This window comes from Sturnus vulgaris, chromosome 4, assembly GCF_052056855.1.
Source record: "Sturnus vulgaris isolate bStuVul1 chromosome 4, bStuVul1.hap1, whole genome shotgun sequence".
Taxonomy (NCBI): Eukaryota; Metazoa; Chordata; class Aves; order Passeriformes; family Sturnidae; genus Sturnus; species Sturnus vulgaris.
The window spans coordinates 5,368,651-5,392,624 of record NC_142246.1 but is presented as its reverse complement, the minus strand read 5'-3'; the positions used below and the strand labels follow the sequence as shown (position 1 = coordinate 5,392,624).

At 48.0% G+C, this 23,974-nt stretch overlaps 3 protein-coding genes across 3 annotated transcripts; all 3 read left to right on the top strand.

Annotated features, from left to right (window-relative positions):
• The first annotated feature begins 1,489 nt into the window (after positions 1 to 1,489).
• On the top strand, positions 1,490 to 11,974 carry LOC106853119 (uncharacterized). Its single transcript, XM_088162986.1, has 2 exons — positions 1,490 to 1,747; positions 7,476 to 11,974. Exon 2 carries the CDS (start codon positions 7,486 to 7,488, stop codon positions 10,108 to 10,110), a length of 2,625 nt encoding a protein of 874 aa, XP_088019112.1. The 5' UTR covers positions 1,490 to 1,747; positions 7,476 to 7,485; the 3' UTR covers positions 10,111 to 11,974.
• Positions 2,076 to 3,773, top strand: LOC106853122 (uncharacterized). The gene has a single exon (XM_014876172.2). It carries the CDS (start codon positions 2,076 to 2,078, stop codon positions 3,771 to 3,773), a length of 1,698 nt encoding a protein of 565 aa, XP_014731658.2.
• Positions 4,116 to 7,439, top strand: LOC148223851 (protein NYNRIN-like). Its single transcript, XM_088164392.1, has one exon. The coding sequence runs from the start codon at positions 4,116 to 4,118 to the stop codon at positions 7,437 to 7,439; it is 3,324 nt and encodes a 1,107-aa protein (XP_088020518.1).
• Positions 11,975 to 23,974: the final 12,000 nt, after the last annotated feature.

Genomic DNA, 23,974 nt, shown 5'->3' with positions numbered 1-23,974 from the left:
TATCCTGGGAAGAAAATGGGAGGAAAGAAAGGTGTAAGCTGACCTTATCTGTTCTCACAAGCAAGATTTGTTGGTGACCTTGCTGAGGAATAGCAGCTCCTAATCACCAGGGTTTGGCTCATGGCTGGGCCATGTTGGGGGGAATAGTTGAATTTTGGTGTATTTGTACTATGTAGCTGTGCAATTTCTAGGGGAATTTTATTCTTTTTCTGAAATTAAAGACAACCATCCCTGTCCCCAGCCCAGCCAGCTCCCTGTGAACCCATCCTAGTGGGAAACAGCCCCTCTTCTCTTTTCCAGCCTGCATCCTGCCCACCTCACCATGCTGAGGTTAATTTCTGGTGCTTTCAAAAGCTTTTCTGCATTTTTTACTTTTTCTTTTCCCCTTGTTACGAATTTCCTATAATGAAGTGTTTGTTTTGAGAGGCTGGAGCAAAGCCTTGGTGTAGAACAGGGTTTATTGCCAAGAAGCAGGACCTGGCTGAGGTTTCATCTCTGTTAAACTCCCATGCTGCAGAGGAGGTTAATTGCAGCTGGGCTGTAAATGCCAGGCTAGAGAAAACAGCTACCATAAAAATAGAGAAAAAAACATTCTCTCTGTGCTTTTTAGGTTAAAAGGACTGATTTTAGGGGTCAGGGAAGGCTGCTCAGCCTCCAGGGCAGTCCAACACAAGTCAGTACTGCAGAATGTAGAAATAAGGGCTGCTCTAGGGTGAAGGGATGCAGGATTGAAGTTCACTGGGGCTCCAGCAGCCATGTGTGAACATTTTCTTTTCCTTTTAAAGTTTTTTAAAAGTGGTTTTATTCTAGTGGAGGATTTAGCTTCTGGAGTATTTCATTAGAGGTAAAAGCAGTAATGAAAATGATAGTATTTTCACTGAGTGAGAAAATTGGTACCCTTTTCTGAGTGTGACAGCAGAAAAAAAGAAACCCAAAACAAATGGGTCAAATTTTCTAAACTTCTCCAAGCTGAGATGTGGTTTGTATGGTGAGGTTGGGGGGTCCTCTGCTTTTGCAGGTGCAGATTTACAGCTGCAACTCAGCTGTTGCAATATCACAGTGGAGGCTCCTGACATCTCATGGGGTAACCCCAAGGCCCTGTCAGTGCATGACGAGCTGGGCTGTGTCACAGAAAAAATGATGCTTTTAAAGACAGATGCCAAAATAAATCTAAATGATGACTTGTGTGGATTTTCCTGTCATTTCATCCCTCCCTGGCAAATAGGTCTGTGCTTGAGGGGTGGTTTGGTGGGACTGTGTTTGTTACAGGTGTCAGGTGTGAGCTTCACGTGTGATCTCCCCACAAACTCCAGGTGCTAATGGGGTGTGCAGTAAATGAGGGGGGCATGGGGGGATTTGGAAGGATGGACGATCACAGGACAGGCTCCAGCTCTCCCTCTTCAGGACATTGGGTGCAAGCAGAAGTTTAGTGTGAACCGCGACTAATCCTGGACAGATAGGGGCAGTGCAGGTGCTGCCGTGTGATCTCAGCTTCTCTAATCAGTGTTGAAGAGGATAAGGAAAGACAAGGAAAGTGTCCTTGGGAAGGCAGCACATGGAGGAGGAAAAGCCACCAAGGAAGTAAACACAGGTGTCACCAGCCCCAAACAACAACCTGCCATGGCTATAAAAATCACCAGGCTGAGACTTCGTGACCACCTTTACCTTAAAGGTGCCGGATCTGCTGGACCTCTGCAGAGATCATCTCCAAACTCCTGGGACCGCTGGAACATTCAGCTGAGGATTGGTGAGATCTTTTTATTGGGGTCCTGCTCGGTCTCTCCTTTGCCTCACCTGCTCCCACATCCCTTCCCCATTCCCTCCCCGGGAGCCGGTGGCTCGTGGCAGCGGCCAGCTCGGCCACAGCCTCCTGTTCCCACCTTCCCCCTCCCTTGTGTCCAGGCTTGGTGTCCCTCCGGGGGGCTTTTTGGAGGGGTGAGTTGTGGGGTTGTGGGGTTGCAGGGTTGCAGGGTTGCGGGGTTGCTCTGTGGAGGGGTTGAAGGGATTGTCAGTGCTGGTGTGTTGTGGTAGTTTTGCCCGGAGACGGAGTCGTTGCAGATCTTGTCCCCTTCACTATGATGAGTGACATCGTTAGCAGTTGGAAGCTGGAGCAGTTTGTGCTCCAGAAGTGTCTCCCCCCAATTTGGTCAGCAGGGTCTTTCCAGGGCCCAGATGCGTACCAGCAGCTGTGCCAACAGTGGGAGAGCTGGTCAGAGGAGAACAAAAAGCCCAAACCCACTAACAAGTGTAAGAAGCGAGCAGCTTTGCAGGGTTTGCTGATGGTAGGCAGGGAGTTGTCCAAATTGCTGAAGGAGGCTCTTGAGAATGTGCAGACCTTGGAGCAGGCCAAGGAGGAGCTCAAAGTGCAGGTGGACAACCTGCGGGCGGAGGTGCAGGGATTGTGCGGGGACTCTCTGCGGAGCGCGGTGGAGATTTCCCGGCTGGAAAGCAAGCTGGGCTATGAGAAGATGAAAACGGAGGAGCTGAAGAAGGAGGTTGGCAAGTGGATCGGGGAGACCCACGATGCGCAGAGCGCCGTGCGGGCAGTCCTGCAGGACGCCCAGCGGGACCGGGGCTCTGGCCCCGATCACAAGGTGTGCCATGCCAAGATCCAGGAGCTGGAGGCAGAGCTGGGGGTGTCGAGGGGCATTGTGGCTGCCATTAAAGGCAAGAGGACCCCGATCGGGAATGGGGAGGGGGAGGACTCCCTGGACCTGCACCCACCCCACTATGATTATGAGGATGATGTGTGGGGTGCTAATGGCCCCACCAGGCCATCCCCCTATGCTCCTCTGCGGGAGGAGGTGTGCCAGCTGCAAGCAGGGGAGGTAGAGGCTTCCAAAGATAAAAAGGTTCCCCACGATGAGCCAGTCATCCATGTCCCACTCCAGCCCATAGACACCAACAGGGCTGTGCTCTGGTTTACCCCTGAGCAGCTTAAGACAGTGGGGAAGATGCTGGGGCCACTGACAAAGGAGACAGCGATTAACTGGCTGTCCAGGGTGCAGCGTCTGCCCAAGTGCCAGAGTGGCAACTTTGTGAGTGACCTGATAGACATTGTGAGAAAGTGCATGAAACCGGATGATTTTGCAGCACTGCCGGGGGATGTGCAGATGGGCAATGTTCAGGACATTGGGGACGTCCAGCTGGCTGTGCTGAAGGTGTTCTTCCCAGAGGTCAACCCCTTAGTGCTTTTCCACCAGGAGAAGCAAAACCCTGAGGAGAGGCCCGATGCCTATGTTAACCGTAAAAAGATGCTCTACCAGATGGCCGGGCTGCCTGGCTCAAAGGACTCCCCTGTTGATTTTGACAGGCCTGAATTCAAGGAGCCACTGGTGGTGGGGCTGACACCCCCACTGCGGGTGATAGCTGGTGGGGATGCAGCCAAAAAGCCTCTGTCAGAGCTGGAGCAGATCCTGAACCAGAATTTTGAGCTGCAAAAGCAGGCGTTCCCAGGGTACATGCTGGGGGGGAAGAAAGGGAAAACCTTGGCCATGCCTTTCCAAAACGCAGGGATGAGAAAAATGCAAGGAGACAACCGAAAAGATCTTGATGGCAAGGGGGGGCTGGGGAAGGAGAACCAGCAAGGGCTGAGGTTTCAGAAGTCTAACCCTTGGAGGGCTGAGCTGAGGAAGCGCTTGATAAAATATGAGAAACAGGAGGACATTGATGGCTTGCCGGATGCGGAGCTCTTCCAAAAACTGGCCCAGCACGAGGCCAAAAAGCACAGCAGCTGCCACCCCATTGACCCGGGGTCTAAGGCTCAGCAATAGGGCTGCCAGGCACCCGCATCGCCCCTTTTTGTGGCACCGATTAAGACCAATTTGTGGGGGCGCCTGATAGTTGATACAACTATTGGAGGAGGGGTGCTTGGACAAGTGATGTTAATTGATACTGGTGCCTCTTATTCAATTCTGAATATGGCTCCCAGCAGAGCTGGGATCTTCCAAACCTCTGAAATTATTGAACTGACAGGCCCAAACGGCCAGAAATCCTCAGTGCCCTTCACAGGGCCCGTACCCTTTGAAATTGGGGCTGCCAAAGGGTCTGAAAAATTTGGGAAAATGGAAATGAAAGGAAAGCCAGGAGTTTTAGCCATCCCTTCATTGACAAAGATGGGGGTGGTTGTGGACCTGGCAAACCAAGCATTGCTACATTGCCCACAAATTGATTTGCCCGTCATCCCGGCAAGCCACAGGGTGATGTCACTGAAAGCCCCTGAGATCCTGGTCCACCCTGAGTGGGAGCCCCGGGTGAAACGGGTCACAGAACAGTTCCCCCTGGTCTGGGCAAGGAGCAAGCTGGACTGTGGGCAGATTGATGCCACTGTGTCAGTCAAAGGGCCAGATCCACCTCCTCAGCCTCAGCCCTGGTACCCGGCTGAAGCTGAGGACAGCTTGTGGGACACAGTCAAAACCTTGCTGGACCAGGGAGTCCTGGTGGAGCAGCAGAGCTCCAGCAACGCCCCAGTGTGGCCCCTGAGGAAAGCTGATGGGAAAACATGGAAGCTGACAGTTGATTTCAGCACCCTGAACCAAGTCACCCCAATGCAGACCTCCACGGTGGTCAAGTACCCCAACATTATGGCAGCCATCTCCCAGGGGTCTGAGTGGTTCTCAGTGCTCAGCCTCACCAGCCCATCACTCGCCATCCCCTTGCACCCCGAGTCCTGGCACAAGTTTGCCTTCACGATTCGAGGGCGGCAATTTGCTTTCACCAGAGTCCCTCCAGGTTTCCACAATGCCCCTGCCATTTGCCATGCCCGCGTGGTGAGGATGTGGGAGGAGGTCAGCCACCGGGACAGCGTGCTGTCCTGTGCTGGTGACATCCTCATCCACACCCAGACAAAGGAGAGGAACCTGGAGGTGCTGGCAGAGGTGCTGGGGGCTGTCCAGAAAACAGGCTTCAGGATCAGCCCCACAAAGGCCCAGCTGTGCTGGAAGGAGGTCTCCTTTTTGGGGGTGACCCTGGGGGAGGAAGGGTGCTCACTGGAAAAGCAGAGGGTTGAGCTAATACAGAAGATATCAGCACCGTCTGATGTCACCACCCTGAGGTCCTTCCTGGCTCTCCTGAGGTTGTGCCGTCAGTTCATTGAGGGCTATGCAGAGAAAACAGCTCCCCTTTGCCACCTCCTGAGAAAGAATATCCCCTGGGAATGGGGGCCAGAGCAGGATGAGGCCGTGAAGACCTTAAAGGAGAGTGTGGCACAAGCCCCCATGCTGGCACATCCTCGGGGGGACAGACCCTATGTTCTGCAGCTGGCCAGCACGGGGAGGGGGCTGCAGGCCACCCTGGGCCAGCAGCACAGTTCCAACCTGCTCCCTGTTGGCCACGCCTCACGTCTCCTGACGCCAGTCGAGCAAGAGTTCAGTGACTACGAGAGGGAGGTTTTAACCTTGACCTGGGCCCTGCAGCACTGGGAGTACCTGGTGGGGTCGGCCCCCGTGCTGCTGAGGACCTCCTGCACCCCGGTGAGGTACCTCTTGTTGGGAAAGGGGGATGATGGTCCCCTGTGCTGCCCCAGGATGGCCAACTGGGCGCTGGCACTGACCAACAAGGAGATCCCCAGGGATCCCTCACCTGGTGCTTACAGGGTGGTGATCAGTGCAGAGAAGGATGGGGAGGGGTCAGGAGTCTGCCTTACTGACCCCAAGCCATGGCGGGCACCCCTCTTTGAGAGCAGCCTCAGCCTGGCGGAGGCCAAGGAGAGAGGCTACGCTGTGTGGTTCGTAGATGGGTCCAACTACCACGAGGAAGGGGTGCCCTACACGGGCTATGCCGCTGTCAACCGGGGCACCGGGGAGGTGGTGAAGGGGAAGTGCCTGCCACACTCCATCCAGGCTGCCGAGCTGGTGGCCGTGATGGCTGCCCTGGAAAACACACCATCCGACCAGCCACTGGCCATATTCTCAGACTCAGGCTGGGTAGTGCGTGTGGCCCTGGAGTGGCTGCCCCTCTGGAGGGAGAGGGACATGCAGTCTGCTGATGGCAAGCCTGTCACCTATGCCAAAAAGCTGCTGTACCTTGCAAGGCTGGCAGAGCAGAGGGCGTGCCCAGCACAGATCATTAAGGTCAAGGCACACAAGAAGGGGACAGAGGAAGCCAAGTGGAACAAGGAGGCAGATGCCAGAGCCAAGCAAGGTGCCAAGGAAGGGCTGATGTGGAAGGCCAGCAAGATATCAGAGAGTGGCCCAGTGTCAGTGGCTCCCAGCAGGCACTGGGAGACCGTGGATCTGGTGGGCTTGCAGGCACAGGACCCCAGGCTCTGGGAGTTAGCACAGGGCAGGGAGTACAAAGGGTGCAAGGTCTGGAAAGATGTCTCAGGACTGGTCCTGGCACGGAGGGAGGGGGCAGATTTCCCAGTCTGGGTGGTGCCTGAACTGGTCCGGACAGAGCTGGTGGCCCTGGCTCATGAGCAGGGGCATCTGGGGACAGACAAGACCATGGTGAGGCTGCAGGGTGCTGGGTGGTGGCCTGAAATGAGAGAGGATGTGGAGAGGTATGTCAGCAACTGCCTGACATGTGCAGCCAACAATCCCGATGCCAAAACAGCCAAAGTCATCCTGGGCCACCAGAGGGTTTCTGGGCCATGGAGCAAACTGCAGATGGAGTTTATTGGCCCACTATCCCAAACAGCCCAAGGCAATAAGTACTGCCTAGTGGTCAGTGATGTCTTCACCAAGTGGGTGGAAGCATTCCCAGCTCGGAACAACTCAGCCAGTGCAACTGCCAAGATCCTGGTAGAGCACATCTTCCCACAGTGGGGCATCCCAAAGGAGATCCACTCAGATCACGGCCAACGCTTCATTGGGGAAGTCACAAAAGGGGTGTGCCAGGCCCTGGGAATCAAGCAAAAGCTTCACATCACAGGGCATTTCCAGAAGCCAACCTCAGCAGAGGGGCCCAACCAAACACTGAAGGCAGCACTGAGGAAGCTCATGAGCCAGCAAAGGAAAGACTGGGATCATAAGCTCCCACTGACCTTGCTGGCACTGAGGGGGTCTCTGGCATCTCAAACACTTTCTCCCCCAAAATTTCCTCCCGCAAGAGACCTGAAGTCTCTGGAACGCTGGTGGCAAGGAGGGGAGCCCCCGGATGAAATGCAGCCCCGTGTGCTGATGGACAGGTGGGTCCAGGACATGCTGAGAACGGTGTCAGCCACCTACCACCAGCTCGCCTCGGCACAGGAGACCAGCATCCCTAAGATGGATAAGCAGCTGGGAGTGCTACTGCACCCCATGGAGTGGAACACTGGGGACCTGGTGATATACCGAGTGGTTAGGGAGAAGAACCAGGTGCTGGAACCCCAGTGGATGGGGCCTGTTAGGGTTGTGAACAAGGCCAGCCCCTCTGTGTACCAGGTAGAAATCAGAAAAGGGGCAAAAAGGCAGGAGAAGTGGTTCCATTCTTCACAATTAAAAGCATGGAAGGGAAACTAACGGGGCTGGAGAGCCCGCCTTGCTTATGTTTTGCAGATAAAGGAAAATGGAAGGCGATTGTGACCAGCGGGAAGGGCGAACTTCGTGGCATCACCAGCCCTGTTTGTGCTGCGGGGAAAATGCTTTCAAATTTGTGATTGCAGGATTTACTTTGCTTTCTGGTATGTGCATAGTGCTGAGCACGCAATGTGTCCAACCAACCCATCAGCACCCTGGACAAAATGTCATTCACTCTCACTTAGAAAGGCACCTTAACACACAGGCCACAGCCCAGCACAGGGTTAGAAGGCACACAAAAATTGGGACTGATTGGCCCTGGTCTCAAGCTTATATAAAACATACGGGAATCATGGGATTAAATTCTAACAAAGGCTTAAATTTGTCAACAGTAGTTATGCATGGGGCAGAGGTGTACTTGGAAAATGAGTGGGGCTGGGATAGCACAGAAAGACTTCCACAGCTGCTGGGGAAGGTGGGACACCAAATAAAGGTGGGGTGCAGGGTAATCAATGGATCCACTCACCAGCGAGTAACTCAAATCTCTGTCACTGAAGTAAAAACTAAGAAGAATCAGAAAAAAATCTGTGCTGTGGAGAAATTGGACTGCTGGTACAATTTTACTTTGGTCCAGCCAGTCTTTGTGGTTTGCCTCTGGGCACACAACAATGTGGGGCTGTCCTTTAAATTTAAGATCAGCACCACAGCACCCTCTTTTGCTGCCATTAAGATCTCAAAGTGCCATTTTTTGGCCTGGCATGCAGCCCCTTATGTTGAAATTGGCAACCAGGTAAAACTGGAAATTAAATACTCCCAAGAAAGTGTAGCTGACCCAATGCAAATTAATAGCACCACTGTGACTGTCACAGCCCCTAATGGCCACAAGTGGATCATTCCATTGACCTGCCTCTCTGAGAGCAAAACACTAGATAGATCTGAATTAGATGCAGAGGCTTCATGGTATAATCAGGATTATGGACGCTGCCCACATCTGATCATAACCCTCCAGGTGTGGTGTCGAGGAAACCTGAGCATAGAAATGTCCCCTGGGCTTGGAGGAAAGTGGTGGATAGGAGGCCCCGAAGGATTTAAAAAGGAATTTGCCATTACTGCTGTCTTGCCCCCTCTTGTTTCTAAAATAGGTCCTTATGTAGTAAAGAAAAATCACGTCCAGGAGCTGTTGACAGGGCCTGTCCGGTCACTAAAGAAGGTGGTGCTGTCTCTGTCCACTGTTAATATTTCCTCTGTCAGACCACACTGTGCCCCCTTCCTGGCTACTCTGCACACTGGCTGGCTGGCCTGGCTCCACAGCCGCTCCCTCCAGGCCACCCGGGCCAGGAGGGACCTGCTGGCCACAGTGCTGGGAGGAGGAGGTGCTGGCCTGGGAGTCCTCAACAGCATGAATGCTGAGGTCTTGGCAAACAAGCTGGAGACTGTCACCTCAGGAGTGCAGGACCTCCTCAAGCCCCTGAATTCATCCCTGTCCAGCCTTGGGATGGGGCAGTGGCTTGTGTCAGAGGTGCTGCCCACCTGGGAACAAATAAGTGAGAAAGACCATCAGGTGCTGCTGCGAGCCCTGGGCATCGAACAAAGTAACGTCTCTCTTGCTCTCAGCTGCATCCAGGCCCAGATGTGGGTGCAGAGTGTCGTTGCAGGCATCCTGAGAGATGGCGACAACGGCGTCCTGCCCACTGAGATCCGAAAGATCGTGTGGGACGCGGCCACAGAGAAGGAGCGGCAGCTCCAAGCCTGGTGGAGGCTCGTCAACTTCACCCACGACCAGACCCTCAACGCAGTCATTGCCCACGTCCTCACCGTGGCAGAGGCTCGCATTGAAAAGGTCTACCCCATCGTGGCCCTGGGGGTAAACACAAACGGGTCTGTGGTCTACCCCCTGGACCACCGCATGTGGGCCAGGGTGTCTGATGGGAAGTGGGAGACGGTAGATTTGGAAGCCTGCATTTTGGAGAGGGGGCTGGGATTCATATGTGAAGATGATGCCCTTAAGGCGAGCGATGTGTGCTTTGACACCAAAGAAGGGGTGTGCCACTTTGAGATCAACCCCCAGAGCAGTAACAAAACCGTGCTAGTGTACGTAGGGAAAGGCTGTGTGTGCTTCAGAACAATGTGTAAATACGTGCAAATTAATGAAGCTTATAACCAGACTGTGTTTAGCGACTCAAATATGTGTGCTTGCAATGTAGCTACTATTAGAGGCTGTGATTTTGTGTATAAACCACCTGTGTTTACTAGCCAGTTGCTAATCAGAAACTATACCTTGTATCGTAGTATAACCCCAACCCCCATCGGTATGGATTTATCCCTTGTAAAAGAAATGTTAGAGCATGCAAATTTGCAGCAGCTGCTAGAAAATGCCAAGGCTGAAGCTAAAAAGATCCTAATAACAGTTCACCACGATGGTAAAGTTATAAAACAGGTAATGGAACGAATTAGGAGGGCGGGAGAACACCACTGGTGGGAAGTTTTTTTTGGCTGGTCCCCCACGGCCACTGGCATTTTCAATGCGCTGCTGCACCCCATTGTAGTTATACTGCTAATGCAAATCTGTGTGTGCTTTGCCATGGTAGCCACTTGTTACCGGATGAGGCAGGTGAAACTCTGCTTTGATAACCAGGTGAAAGGAGCGGGGCTGGCCAAGACCCTCATGAAATAGTCAAGGGCAAGACTGGGTTGGCCTCTGTGTTTGCCACCAAGAAGATCTTTTGGCTCCGCTGTTGGCTGCAACCCAGCAGGCGTTGAGCGGTGGGGACACATGCCATGCCAGACCTTGATGAAAGGGATGGCCTTCTCTGCTACCAGAGGGCCATCCAGGAGGGGAGGACAGGCCAAGCAGCCTGCAGATGGCACGAGCCACAGAATGGTTGAGGTTGGAAGGGACCTCTTGAGAGGTTTCATTCAGTCTGAACCCACCTGCTCAAGCAAGGTCACCTAGAGCAGATTGCCCAGGAGTGTTTTCAGCTGGGCTTTGACTGTCTCCACAGATGGAGACTCCACAACCTCTCCGGGCAAACCTGTTTCATTGTTTGATCACCTTCATAGTAAAGAAGCAAAAGTTAGCATAAGTAATTTGTTTTTGAACTTCTCATCCCCAAATACTAATGTTAAGAAGCTGCTCTTGTGTGATTTAAGAGTCCTTAAGATGCCTGTGAGAGGCTACCTGGAACAGAGGCTAGACAGGGTTAAAGGAATAAAGTAGGGGTTTATTAAAAGGCCTTTAAAAGGTACACCTTGGGCAGTACAAGAGCCTGGCCGTGACTACACCCAAGATGGATCCAAGATGGACCCAAGTGGATCCAAGATGGATGGCTGTTCATGAGTTTTCACACTTTTATAAGTTTTGGTCCACTTACATATTGGGGTTAATTGTCCAATTACAGATCAGGTTATGCAGTCCCATCCTCCCATATTGCTCTCCTCAATTTGTTGTTGTTTGCACTTCTTGAGCCTAAAGCTGCAGCATCTTGGGCTGGAAAATGATTGTTTTGACTAAACTGTGAAGAGAACTTGCCAACACTTTACATGAAGTTCAGTATCGTGTTTAACATCTTCTTTTTTCTCTTCAGTCAGAGTTGGGCTTAAAAGCACAAGAGACGGAATTTCATGTTTGGACCCAGATGTTTATTAATTCTTATCTATGTTACAGTGAGTGCTACAGCACTTCTAGCTAACAAGCTAAAAATGAAGAAATGGCAATATATCTCTCTAGTTACAAGGTCTTTTAAAGCTTAATTGTCCAATTAAAAACTAACCCCTAGATTAGATCTTTAGATAGATTTTTACTTTTGACCCAATGACCAAACACATGTGACCCACAGTGCATTTTCTATCCAATTAAATCTCACCTAGACCCGTGAAGAAAAAAAGAAACCTCCACCCTAAAACCATCATCTTGCCCTTTATATATTGCTATATTCTAAAATCCTAAATTCTAAATTTTTCACCATGTGATACCACACTTCTATTCAAACTACACACCAGTGATTCTAGTTCTATCATTCCATTTTGGATGTCTTCTCCAAGGCTTCCATGCTCTTTTGGGGGTCAGTGCCTGACAGCATATAAAGTTCAAAACTCTCAGTTTCCAGTGTTCCAACAGTTCAGAGTCACACGCTAAGGCAGCATAGAATCTAAAAATATATGAAAGCTAAAGCTCAAGACATCATTTAACCAAGGAGATGGGGGTAAGGGAAGCCAAGGACAATGCCTTTGGAAGGAAAGAGAAGGAAATGTAACACCTGAGCTTGGAAAAGCACCCATTGAAGACAGCAGGGGTGTGAATAGTCTCAAAGACTTGGAAAGATGGTAAAAGATGAGCAAAACAGAAGACCCTGTAATCACCATGGACTTTAAGGAGCTGAATCCACATGGACCTTTGCAGCATCACCTCCAGGTTCCCAAGACTCCCTGCACGTCTGGCCAGCGGATTGGTGAGATCTTGATTTTGGAGCCTGGACATCATTGCTTTGCTTTGTTTTAATTAGTTGTGCATGTACTCAATAAATCTTTCTGTTAGAGAATGGGCTGTCTGTTCAATCACTGCCTCTCACTCACTACCCAGGCTTGTACCTTTGGCTACGCTAGGAAAGATATGTCCTGGTAAAAAGAAAAAAGTGTGGGTTTTTTACTTTTATAAGCCCAGATCTCTCACTTGCTTTTTGTCTGCATAATATTTACTCAAACACAAAGATTTCTGCCTTGGGCTGCAGAATGGGGCTCTGAGCTAATGCACAAACTCACTCCCATCTCTCATGCTGCCTCTCCTCGGCTGCATCTCTCCCTCACCTCTGAATACAGAAAGAGCCTCAAAATACACATAGGGGGTCTCAAACAATTTTAAAACATGGGCAATTTCAAAAGTTAAATTAACCACCTCATTTCCAGCCCATGTTCAATTTCATCTCAGAGGTGCTGCACTCTCTGAGAATGGGGCAGGGTGTGGGGGGGGTTACACAGACAAAAAAACCCTTTGCAATTCAGGTTGAAATAAATAAAGTCCTTTAACCCTGCAGAAACCGGGTGAAAAGTGAGAAATGAATTTAAAACCCACTTTTCACAATCACCAGGCTGAGAAGTGCAAAGAAATATCGTGTTGCTGCAGCATAGGTGTTTTAAAGAAATGCAAAACTTACATAAAGACACTTCCCCTTAGAAATATACATTATAACTGAGCTCATGAAAAAACAAATAAATAAATAATGGTTTAAACCCACAGAAATCAATTTTTCCTCTCCAAGAACCACAAATGCACCCCCTTCACCCTTGAGATGGGAGGTTGAACTCTCCCTTCACCCCTCTCACCTGGCTGGGAAAGGGCCATTACCTGGTCCCCTCTATTCTTTGCTGCTCCCTTCAGTTTCCCCATCACAAAGCCTCGCAGAAAACACATATTATTTGGTTAAAGCACCTTTCTTATTTGCTAACACCTCACATGTTTCATGAGAACTAATTTCCCAGTGCATAATTACCCTTTTATACAAAGCCTTTATCCCTTAAACCTGTTTTGGGACCATGTAACACAGAAACAGAAATCATAGAAAATTCCCATTATCCACTCTTGAATCCCAAACATGCACTGTGAGTGTGACCCAGCAGGGATTAGCCCTGGGATGATGGAATAGCCATAGGGAAAGGGGATCCTGCACCTACACACAGTTTCAGCTGAGCACAGAGCCCTGCATGTGCATCCTCTGCAGCTACACCGAGCTGCTCCCTCTGCACCCCCAGCAGCTGTGAGCACGTGGGCTGGCAAAGTTCAGAGAACTATGAAGATTCCCCCCCTCTGGTGTCATTTGTTTGTCACCACAAACCAAGGAGGGCTGTTTTCAGATAGCAGCACAATTGCTGTGGCTGTGACACACTTGGGGCTGCAGCCTGGGGGCAGGACTTGAGGATTTGTCTGCTTTTCCAGCAGTTTCAGTAGATCCCAGACAAGATTGTACCCAAACCTGCCTACTTTTCTGGGACAAATGGGCAACACAGCTGGGTTTATTCCCTGGTCTTTTTGTCTCCATCCTCTGTGCTTTGGGACAGAGTGGGCTCTGTGCAGTACAGTGAGCTGTGGTCTGTGGAAGACCCCCATTCATCCATTATGCTCTGGCTTCCCTCAGCTCCAGCTAGGCAGATCAGAGGTAGTTTTTAGCTCAGCCTGTGGGCTGTGTCAGGCTGTGAGCAGGTCACTAGCTCCACTGACCTGACCATATGGCAGTAATTCAGATTAAATTCTGAAAATAAGGGGTTAAGGTACTACTGAGAAGCAGTTTTGACTCAACCTGAACCAAGTGATGTAAAAAGAAGACTTGGTGGAACCCCAGACCTGCTGGGGTCCTTTTAAGAGTATTAAAAAATGCCCACATGGGACACAAATGTACCAAACACATAATTTAAGACAAGACAAGCGCTGATCTCTGGATATATCTCATGAGACTGCAGAGATACTTCTCTGTTATTTCTCTTGTGTACCTGGTGTGGTGGACATTTCCTGCTGCAGCAGAGGATGCTGGTGGTTTTGGAAGGTGTCCTGCAGTCACACAGAGGTGCCACAGCAGTCACTCCATTTGAGCAGACAAGGAGTCCCCATCTCCTCCAGAGCACAGGTGAGTGGCTGGGTGGAGATATCTGAGAATGGCTGCATGGAGACATCTCCAGAGCCAGCCCTGGGGTAAGGACCTCACAGCTACCCTGGACCTAAACATGCCACACAGGCTCAAATCAAATGCAGAAGGAATTTTTACCTGGGTGTTTCCCTGGCTAGCCTAGTACCTGAGCATGCTGCTCAGAAAAACCTCAGACTTTGATTTCCCATCCCCAAATAAATTATAGCATTGTATTTTCAGAAAAACGTTGAACAAAGCTTGGAGCTTTTTGGGGGATTCTGCCTCTGAAGCCCTAAAGATCATCAGGGTTCACTTCATACCTCTTTGGGCAGGGCCAGCTGGGCAGACTTCTCTGTCAGAGCTGCCTCTCAAACTCATCATCAGCATTTTAACCACAGTCACTCTCTGGTGTAAATTTTGCTTTTCAGACCTGAGGCTTGGCCATGGCTCTTTTTCTAGACTTTCCTTCTCTCTCTTCCCTCTTTCACATCTCCAACTTTTGCCCCTTCCCGCACCAGCTGTTTCCACCTTCCTTAACACCACTTTTCTTGCTTCTCAAGTGTCACTCCAGATCATCCTTCAGGAGTGAGAAAGCCCCAGGGACAGTGATAAAAGTGCAGTAATATAACCTGGCTGAACACAATTTGTTACTTATGGGCATGATCGAAGAAATGAGCTTTAGGCAGAGGAATAAGGAAGAGCCTGAAGACTGAGAGGCACAATAGGGAGAATTTATTTGAGAGCTAAAATGCTGGGTAGCTCACCTGGGATATGGAACAGATTATGGTTTGTGCTGATTTTTTCTCTTTCATAGAGTCTCAGACACTGTGATGTGCCAGCACTCAGCATGAAGAGAGATGCTTGATTTATTCTTCACAACAGCCTCAGGAAGTGATCAGATCTACATCAGCCTGACTGAGAAGGGTCATGAATAACTCAGTAAGGTGTTAGTTTACTCTTAGGAGTGGTGAAATGACTGAAGATGTATCCTGCAGAGGGAATTCTTGTGGGTTCACTCATCTTCTTAAAAATAACACACAATTGAAACAAATCCCAGTTTTGAGAGATACCTATCATTAATGTGACTGTTGAATTTGGCAAGGCTAACAAAAGACTGTAATTAAGTAATTAATGGTAATGTAATTAATGGTAACTAAGAATTAGGCCTTCTACATCATGGCACAATCAAAATGCCCTCTTTTCTCCAGTTGCTCTCAGCATCTTCACTAGTGGATAGGAGTCACAGGTATCTGGAAAGAGAATAGAAAGACATGAAGTTACTTGGAATAGTGCAGGCTAGAAGATATGAGGGGAAAATATCTACCTTAAAACCCCTTAAGTTATCCTTGCTCTCCCTGAGCAAATGTTGCAGTAAGGCTACAAAGATGCCTTCTCGCCTATTTCTTGCCTAAGCAAACGGCATTAGAAAGTCTATAAAAAATTGTTAAAATAAGAGAAAGAAACAAAGGTTCATTTGTTTTAGCAGCACGCCCACCAATGAACAAGAAAGCACCACCACAACAGCAGTGGTGTGTTCTCACTTCCTTCACACTTCATCAGAAACCTCATCAGTAATCTTAACCCAGCTAGCTGCCAGAGCAGTAAAATCATAAGGAGAGGTGGTGCAGCTGTGAGATGAGCACTGGAGAGTGGATAAGGGCACAGGGTGAGGCAGAGATGGACACCAGCTTGGGAGGGCTGTCCCAGCCTCCCTCCCTTCACCAGCTGGTGCTTCTCTCTGCTTCCAGCACAGAGTGAGAGATGCAAGGCAGGCTGTGCAGGGGTGTGCATCCCCCTGCTCACAGCTGCAGGGCTGGCTCTGCTGGGGCTGGTGACACAACACCTCCACCACAGACACAGCTCTGGGGTCGGCACCCAGCACCCCTGACTGCCTGTGGTTGGATTTCTTCACTTGTTGAGACAAGGAAAAAAAAAAGGTAGTAGAAAGAGCTGTAAACAATCCAGAAGGCAGGCAGTGAACAGCTGGCATCGCCTTCCCCATCTGATTTGAGGGGGATTTTTCTGAAAGCAAAGCCACTTCCATAAAATCCCCTCATTTCAAGGGCAATTCTGAGGAAATGAGTCCATCTCCTTCTTTAGGCTGTGATATCCTCAGAGAGTGACACGGAATAACTGAGCAGGGAAGAGATATGCATCCCAAGAGTTTTAAAAAAATTTCACAGAACTCTAAGTGCTTGAACAGACACAAATGCCAGCAATCCAGCTGCTGGCCGTTCAGAGATGGTCCAAAATGCAGACTTTATATGAATCTGATGGGATCTGATGCTGTTTTGCAGGATACAAAACTATCAGCATGGTGTTGATTTCACATCAGCTTCCCAGTTATCCTTCTCCGTGCTGAGCATGACAGCATGGAGCACGGATGGAGCTCACGTGGGAAGAAACTGCTGATACACACCCAAATTTGCACAGTACACACAATACAGGTGAAAAAGGTGCCTTCCCAAGGGGTCCTGAGGTCTCTGCATCATGAGCACCACTGACATGAGCTACGGGCCCAGGGACCTCTGTGCATGCACAGATGCTGCCCCTGAAGGTGAGCCCAGGTGCTGCCTGAGAGAAACCCACAAGAGCTGAGCCCATGGTGCCCTGACCTGGACTTGCAGGAAACTGCAGCACCAAAACTTGTATTGGCCTCTAAGAAGTGGGCAAAAGAGCCAGATCCTGCAAGCTGCTGAGAAGTCTCATGTTTCAGTGGTCACACGCCACTTTGCCCAGACTGAGTGACTCATTTGTCCAGACAGAAATGCAGTTTCCTGGTGTTGCAGCATCATGGGGAGTGCAAAGCAAGAGAGGGAGCATTACTGGGGTGAAGCTGATCAAGGCAAAGTGATTTATTGCATATTTTTTAAGCACAGGAATTGGCTGTGCCCCCAGCATAAGAAGGATGTGGATCTGCTGAATGGATGGCCATGAAGATGCTCAGAGGGCTGGAGCATCTCTGCTTTGGAGACAGGAGGAGAGAGCTGGAGGTGTTCAGCCTGGTGAAGACTCCAGGGAGACCTTCTAGCACCTTCCATCACCTAAAGAAGCTACACATATAGACAGATATAACACAGTTCCAAAAAATAAACATTTTGAAGGAAAAAGCTTACCTAAATGCAAGAGGTATCACAGCCAATGTATTTCTCACACATCATGATATTACTGGTAACTGTGGTTCAGTTTGTGGAGCTTGAATTTATAATGCAGATGGTTTGGAAACATCTAGCACTTAGCTTTAGGGAAAACAACTTAATTTCAACTGTTTGTTAGGTTAGTGCTCAGAACACTGTTGGGAACTGTTTCATCCTTAATTCTAAGGAATCCTACTTCACTTTAAAGGTGTCTTTTAAATCTCCCCTCTCCCACACAAACAGATTTTCAGTTTTCTCCACAGCTCTCACAGAGAAAAAACCCACAGTGTACTACTCCTTTCACAACCCCCCCACTGAGAATCTAGTTTCATTTCAAACTTTCATATCTCAAGAACAGAAACAGCAAGGACCTGAGCCTGTCAGTGCAGGAAGGAAAGGTCTGTGACCTAAAGATCTGTGGTTTTGCCAGGAGTTGTTAAGTACCAATTCTGCGATGAAGCCCAGCTGTGTGACAAGTGGCACCAGTACATTGGGCTCCCACAGGTGTTCAGGACTTGTGGATATGTCAGTCGCCTGTGGAAAGTTTGATTTAGGATTTATGCCCACACTCAGTGTCCCACCCTGGAGCAGGAGTGACTGACAGCACACTCCTAGGAGCAAATCTAGGCAGGCAGTTTCCTGCAGCCTTCTGAAATAAAGGAGGTTTTTCCTAAATTCAATAGCAATCAATGCCTAAACCTTCATTTTTCCAGGAAAAACAAACCAAAACCCAACCTGGTTCAAATAGCACTTCATTGCTTTAAACTGTAAATTAAGCTCTGAAAGGGAAATGAAGGACACTTGGTGCTCCTTTTCCAAGGCTGGCCCACAGATTTATAGCACTGCACTTTTTTATAGTTTCCTATTCATTGGGGGTTTTTCTGACTATTTTGTGACACCTGTTTTAGGGTGTAATCAAGAACTGTTTCAGCTGGTCAGGGTTAAAAAGATACCATGCTTGGCTGCTCAACACATTGCTCTGAGAACAGAAGCAGGATGGGAAACAGGAACAGCTGGAGAGACACCAGCAGATGTTGCAGGGCTCTGACCTCCTCCCTCAGGCCATTTCCACCACTGGATGTCCAGAAGAACCAGCAGCTATGAGATATTATGGTTAAAAAAGGCTGCACCTGGAAGAGCTCATCTGGCACCACACTCGTGGTAAGTTGTAAATCACAGGAAAAGCTTGTGGGAAGAGAATACAAATCCTGTGTCCTCACCCTGGTGCTGTCCTCCTGCTGTTCTGGCAGATGAACACAGCCACTAAGCACTGTCACTTCTGTGGTGTGGGATGGCAATGCTGGCCAGGAGCTCCATGCTGAAAAAAGCTGTTAATTTAATTTAATTAAGCTGTACTAGTTCTCTGACTTGCTCAAACAACCGTTTCACACTGTGATCTGGTTCCACAGATAAATGGCACATTTGATATGCAGCACAAGGCATTCTATTGGGGTAATTTTAGTGATTTGGGTTGAATGCCTCTCAATCTTTAAGGAAACATGCTTGGGAAAGTCATCAGGTTAGATGTGACAAGGACGTGGCTCATAAGCCAACAGTGGGGTTAACTTGGCAGGTGTTGGTGCTCCCTGTGTGCCTCACTGAAACCACAGCACGAGTTCAGGGCACACGAGGTGATTCAGTGGTTCTCCCTTCCTTTGGTGAGAACCTCCCACCGTGGAAACAAATTTTTCTGAGGTGTTCTGTCACTCTGAGATGTTCTGTTTCAATTGTGGACTTTTTCAGGCAGACTGTGAACTAGGGTCTTGCCACAAATTATTTACATACTGCAGCCAGTCATGAAACCAATGTATAAAAAGTCATAAAGGGGAAAAAGAACTATAAAATAGTGACACTATTTTGCACATGACACCCTTCACAGGGCAATGAGTGTGACAGCTGTGTTCAGAGATGAGTATCTGGGCTTGTTCATTAAACAAGCAATTCCATTGCTTGCAGGCATTTCCTTTTATTCCTGCTCCCTCAGAAGGGTGGTCTTACCTCCCTCCAAAGCTGGCTGCCCTTTATGCGGAGTTTCAGCAGATCTATTTGCCTGTGAGGGAGAGCAGCAGACAAAGGGACACGAGGAAGTCCAAGGAATGGTAACCTTCAGGAGAAAGAAAGGAAAGTGGCAGCAGCAATCTGCTTCAGGAGCACAGCACGGGCAAGAGAAATTTGCCAGAATCCCTTTCTGCACCTTTTGTAGCTGAAACAAGAGGCCTTGGAAAAGCTACTTAATCCAGGTGACCTGGTGAACCAGGGACAGAGCCAAAATTGAAATGCAAGAGTCTTCCATTCAAGCTCAGTTTTAAACAGCAGCTCTAACCTTGGTTTTGTGCTCTACATGTACACAGTTTCACCTTGTCCATTATGTCTAGAGAGTTCTTTCACAAAGCCGAGCAGCACACAAGTTTTCCAGCCAAGGAACAGATCTAATTTAGTGCTGCTGGGGCTGCAGAGAGGAATGCTCACACCTGCCCTGGACACTGTGCTCTCCAAGGGGTGTCCAGGAAGGTCTGAAAGATTTTCTTCTCAGATGTGACAAAGATCTGTGGCTCCATTTGTTTCTCAAATCAGAATTGTAATGTTTTGGTGGCTTTAGTGGGAGGAATAGATAATCAGAATTAGATTTCATTACTGACATTTGTGTCTAAGAAGAGAAAAAAGATGTATTCAAGTACAGAATAAATAACATCATCAATCTCTGTGCTTAGTACTTTAAATGTAAAGAACTACTGGCACAAATGTGAAAGGCCAGGAACAAGGAGACCGGGGACACAGGAACAATAACCATTATTGATGACCTTTGAAAATTGGTTATTGCTTACCTAAATTAAAGCTATAAGTCACTTCTGCTAGATGAGAATCTGCTGTGTCTCATTTGCAGCATTTACATCATAGATGCATCATTTTTTTAATGGAAATGTGACAAGAAAACTTCATTTGGGATCTTATTTTTCATGTTGGACACCAAGAACCTTAGTTTAGAACAGAGTTTCTGCAACCACTTTCCAGTGGGTGTGAGAGCACAGAGTTAATGTACACATTTGGGAGTGATCACTGAACAAACCAAAACCATTTCCTTGTTCTGCAAAATTGTGCCTTTTCAATATTTTCAGAGATGTTAATCTCCTCCTCCTGCCTTCCAAAAGTGCAACTCTTTTTTCAAAATTGAGTCAATTGGCACTTATTCCCTTTCAATTATGTTCATGGTGCACAAGAAGAGTACTACATCATGGCCTTTCTGTCTGCTGGGAAGTTTTCTAAGTGTTTTTAGACTGACTTCCTAAGAAAGGGAGATCTATGTGAGCATATGGAGCAAGGGTGCCCGAGTAATAAATGACTGGCCAAATTTGCACAGCCCTCTGTGACAGAGTGGCAGAAATCCAGAGGAAAGGTCAGATCTGAGTGAGAAAAGAGAGCCACTGAAGAAAGCAGAGGCGTTATCAGTCTCAAATAAGAACTGGAAGAGTTTAGGAAAGGGGACTGAAACAAGAACCCCATGTACACTTTGAACTTAAAACTGAATACTCATGGACCTTGGGTTGAGGTTCCTGGGACTTCTCACCAGTGAATTGTTACTGACACCTACATGTCCCTGCTCAGCTTTGTTTAGTTAAGTTTGTCTGTCAGAGGATTAACTAAACTACTTGACAGCTCAGGTCCTGATTAACCCAGATTCGTAATTTAGCAGTAGCAGGAAAAATCTAGAGCCAAGATTGCAATCAACCACAAAATACAAATTCAAAAAGAAACAAGAAAGAAAAAGGAGACTACATTATTTTTCAGGGCTTTTCAACCTTCCTCTTATACTCACAAAACTAAAAGTAAGAGAAAAAGTAAGAGAATCAGACAGAGGGCCCTGGTCTCTACTCTATCCCACAGAACAACAGCCCACAACAGAAAGCTTCAGTTGGGCAGATTTACTGAGCACAGCAGCTCAGCACAGGTGGCTTTTCAAACAGACTCACCCTGGGGGAAGCACAGTTGGAGAGCTGCAAACCAACTGTGTGATGGCTTTCAGGTGCCACATCAAGGCTTACAGAAGCTTTCCTGCAACCTGAAGACAATGAGAGAGACACTACACAGCCTCTTGTGAAATTGCTTTTAAATGATCAGTTTTCAGAACTTCACTGTGTTTACTCAGTCCAGCAGCTTTCAGTAGGATGTCACATAGGCTTCAGGTCCTCTGCACAAGCCCTGCTCTGAACACTGCTGGCACACTGTGCAATTCCTCTCTTTCTCTTGTCTTTCCCTGTCTACCCCAGGCCCTGTAGAAGCTGATGTTTCCAATGTCTGTGGCTCACTGAAGGTCTCACTCATGAGTCCTGGGAGCAGCACAAGAGATTGAAAACATTATGGAATTACAAAATCATAGAATAGTTTGGGTTGGAAGGGACATTTATAGATCTTCTAGTCCAACCCCCTGCCCTAGATCAGGTTGCTCAAAGCCCAAATCCAACCTGGTATTGAGCACTTCCAGGCATGGGGCATCCATGGCTTCTTTGAGCAGCCTGTGCCAGGATCTTACCATCCACACAGGGAACAATTTATTGCTAATATCCAATCTAAACTTGCCTTGTTGTTTAAAGCCATTTCCTCTTGTCCTGTTACTCTATTCCTTTGTCCAAAGTCCCTCTCCACCTCTCTTGTAGCCCCTTGAGGCACTGGAAGGTGCTGGAAGTTCTCCTGGAGTCTTCTCCTCTCCAGGTGAACACCCCCAGCTCTCCCACAGCACAGCAGAGGTGCTCCAGCCCTCTGAGCATCTCTGTGGTCTCCTCTGGACTTGCTCCAGCAGTTTCATGTGCTTCTTATGTTGGGAACCAAAGAGCTGGATGCAGTATTTGAGGTGGGGTCTCACTGTTTCTGTAAGGCTAGGGAGCAGCAAAGAAACACAGCAACACAGACTTCTTCCAGAAAGCAGAAGAAGAGATTTATTATAGAAGTAGGCACATTTTTATAGACTGGTTCGCTGAACCAAGGGTAGAATAAGCTCATTGGTCCAAGGAAGGCAACACCTCTTGTGAACATGCTCTTACCAAAACATCACGTTCCTCATGCACTCCTCCTGTCCACAACACCAGGTGCTAAACTTTGTTATTAATTCCTTCCCCTCTGTTTTCCTTTGAGCAGCTTGGGAAAACTCAGACTGCTGTTTTCCCTGGCTCTCACCAGCATCCACATCTCACCAGGGCAGAGCAGAGGCAGAATCCCCTCCCTCAGCCTGCCCACCCTGCTGGTGATGCAGCAGGGCAGGTTTGACTTTCTGGGCTGCAAACGGCCAGGTCATGTCCAGCCTCTCATCCACCAGCATCTCCAAGTCCTTCTCAGCTGGGCTGTTCTAGTTCCTTAAAAATCAGGAATATGTGAGGAAACTCTCCTAGACAATGCATATATTACAACCATTTCTATATTGAATGGACTAATTTTCACTTAGAACTGGTAGCCAAAAAAGCAAAGCAAACTGAAACCCCAATAGCAAACAACATCTGGAATAATTTTGTTAAACTGTAGATAGGCCTATAGCAGTTTTCTACACTCCTGTTTTGGGGGATTCTAATTATTTTCTAAACAAATATTTAAAATCACACCAGTTTTACATCAGTCTTCTGTGGTTTTATTATTATTGTGCCTTCACTTTTAATTTTTTAATGGACAGACTTGATGATCTTAGAAGTCTTTTCCAACCTTAACAATTCTATAAAATGTTTTATCAAAATGGTTAATATGTAATTTGATATTTAGCCTAGTTGCACAGTACTCTCTAAGAAGTACATCTGAAATCACCACAAAATCCATTCTGCAGTTGGCAGCCCTCTCCTGGGTAAGAGAGAAAGCACAAGAGCTTCCATCCATCCCATAAATATCTGATACCAAACATAAGATGAATCCTGAAAGCAACACAATTGATGCAAACCTGGCAATTTTCAGGATTAAGGTCGCCTTTGCCTTGTCAAAGGGAATTTTTAAGTTCAGACCACTTCCTTCTAGCCTGAACACTGCAGATGCTGTGCCAAAATAAGTGCTACCCCCAGAGAGTAAAATAAGTGGGAAAACTGCAAAGGGTGAAGGAACTTCCCTGGTCTATGAGAAGTCCAGGACTGAATCTCAGTTTCAGTAGACAATGCCTCTTAAAACCATTAAACCAAACAACAAAAAACCCAATCCAAAACCAAAACAAAAAAAATCCCCACAAACTTATTCAAGTCAGTTAACAGCAGACAACAGGGCTCATGAAAAAATCTGGAAGTGCAAACTACAGAGAAATAGTAACAGCAGACTTACTGATTTACTTAATCTGGTGCTTTTTTTGTTCCGTGTGAGAATGGAGCTTGGAATGGACCTACTGTGGAAATAAGTGTGATGGTACAGACAGGGCACAAGTTACAACCAGGCAATTGCTGAAAAAAAGGAACCTGTAGGTTAGAGACTGCAAAAGAAGGGCAAAACTCAAAGCACACCAGGATCCTATCCCATGCAAGAGTCCTGACACAATGACATAAACAGCATTTATAAATAATCTGGTCTCTGCTGCAGTTTTGCACTAGAATTTATGAATTTTACACTAGTGATTATGAAGGGAGCTGGGAAGCTGCCCAATTGCAGTGTAACCATGGCTTAAACATTAACAAAGAGTATTTCTGATCTCTGAAGTGATGCAAGAAAATTCCAGCAAATGTTGTCAATTGCTAGTGAGAATAAACCATTCTGAAAAATTAAATAGTGTTATAGGTACTCGACCCAAAGTAAGCACCAATAGATACCAATCTAGTCAGTCCAGATTTAATTA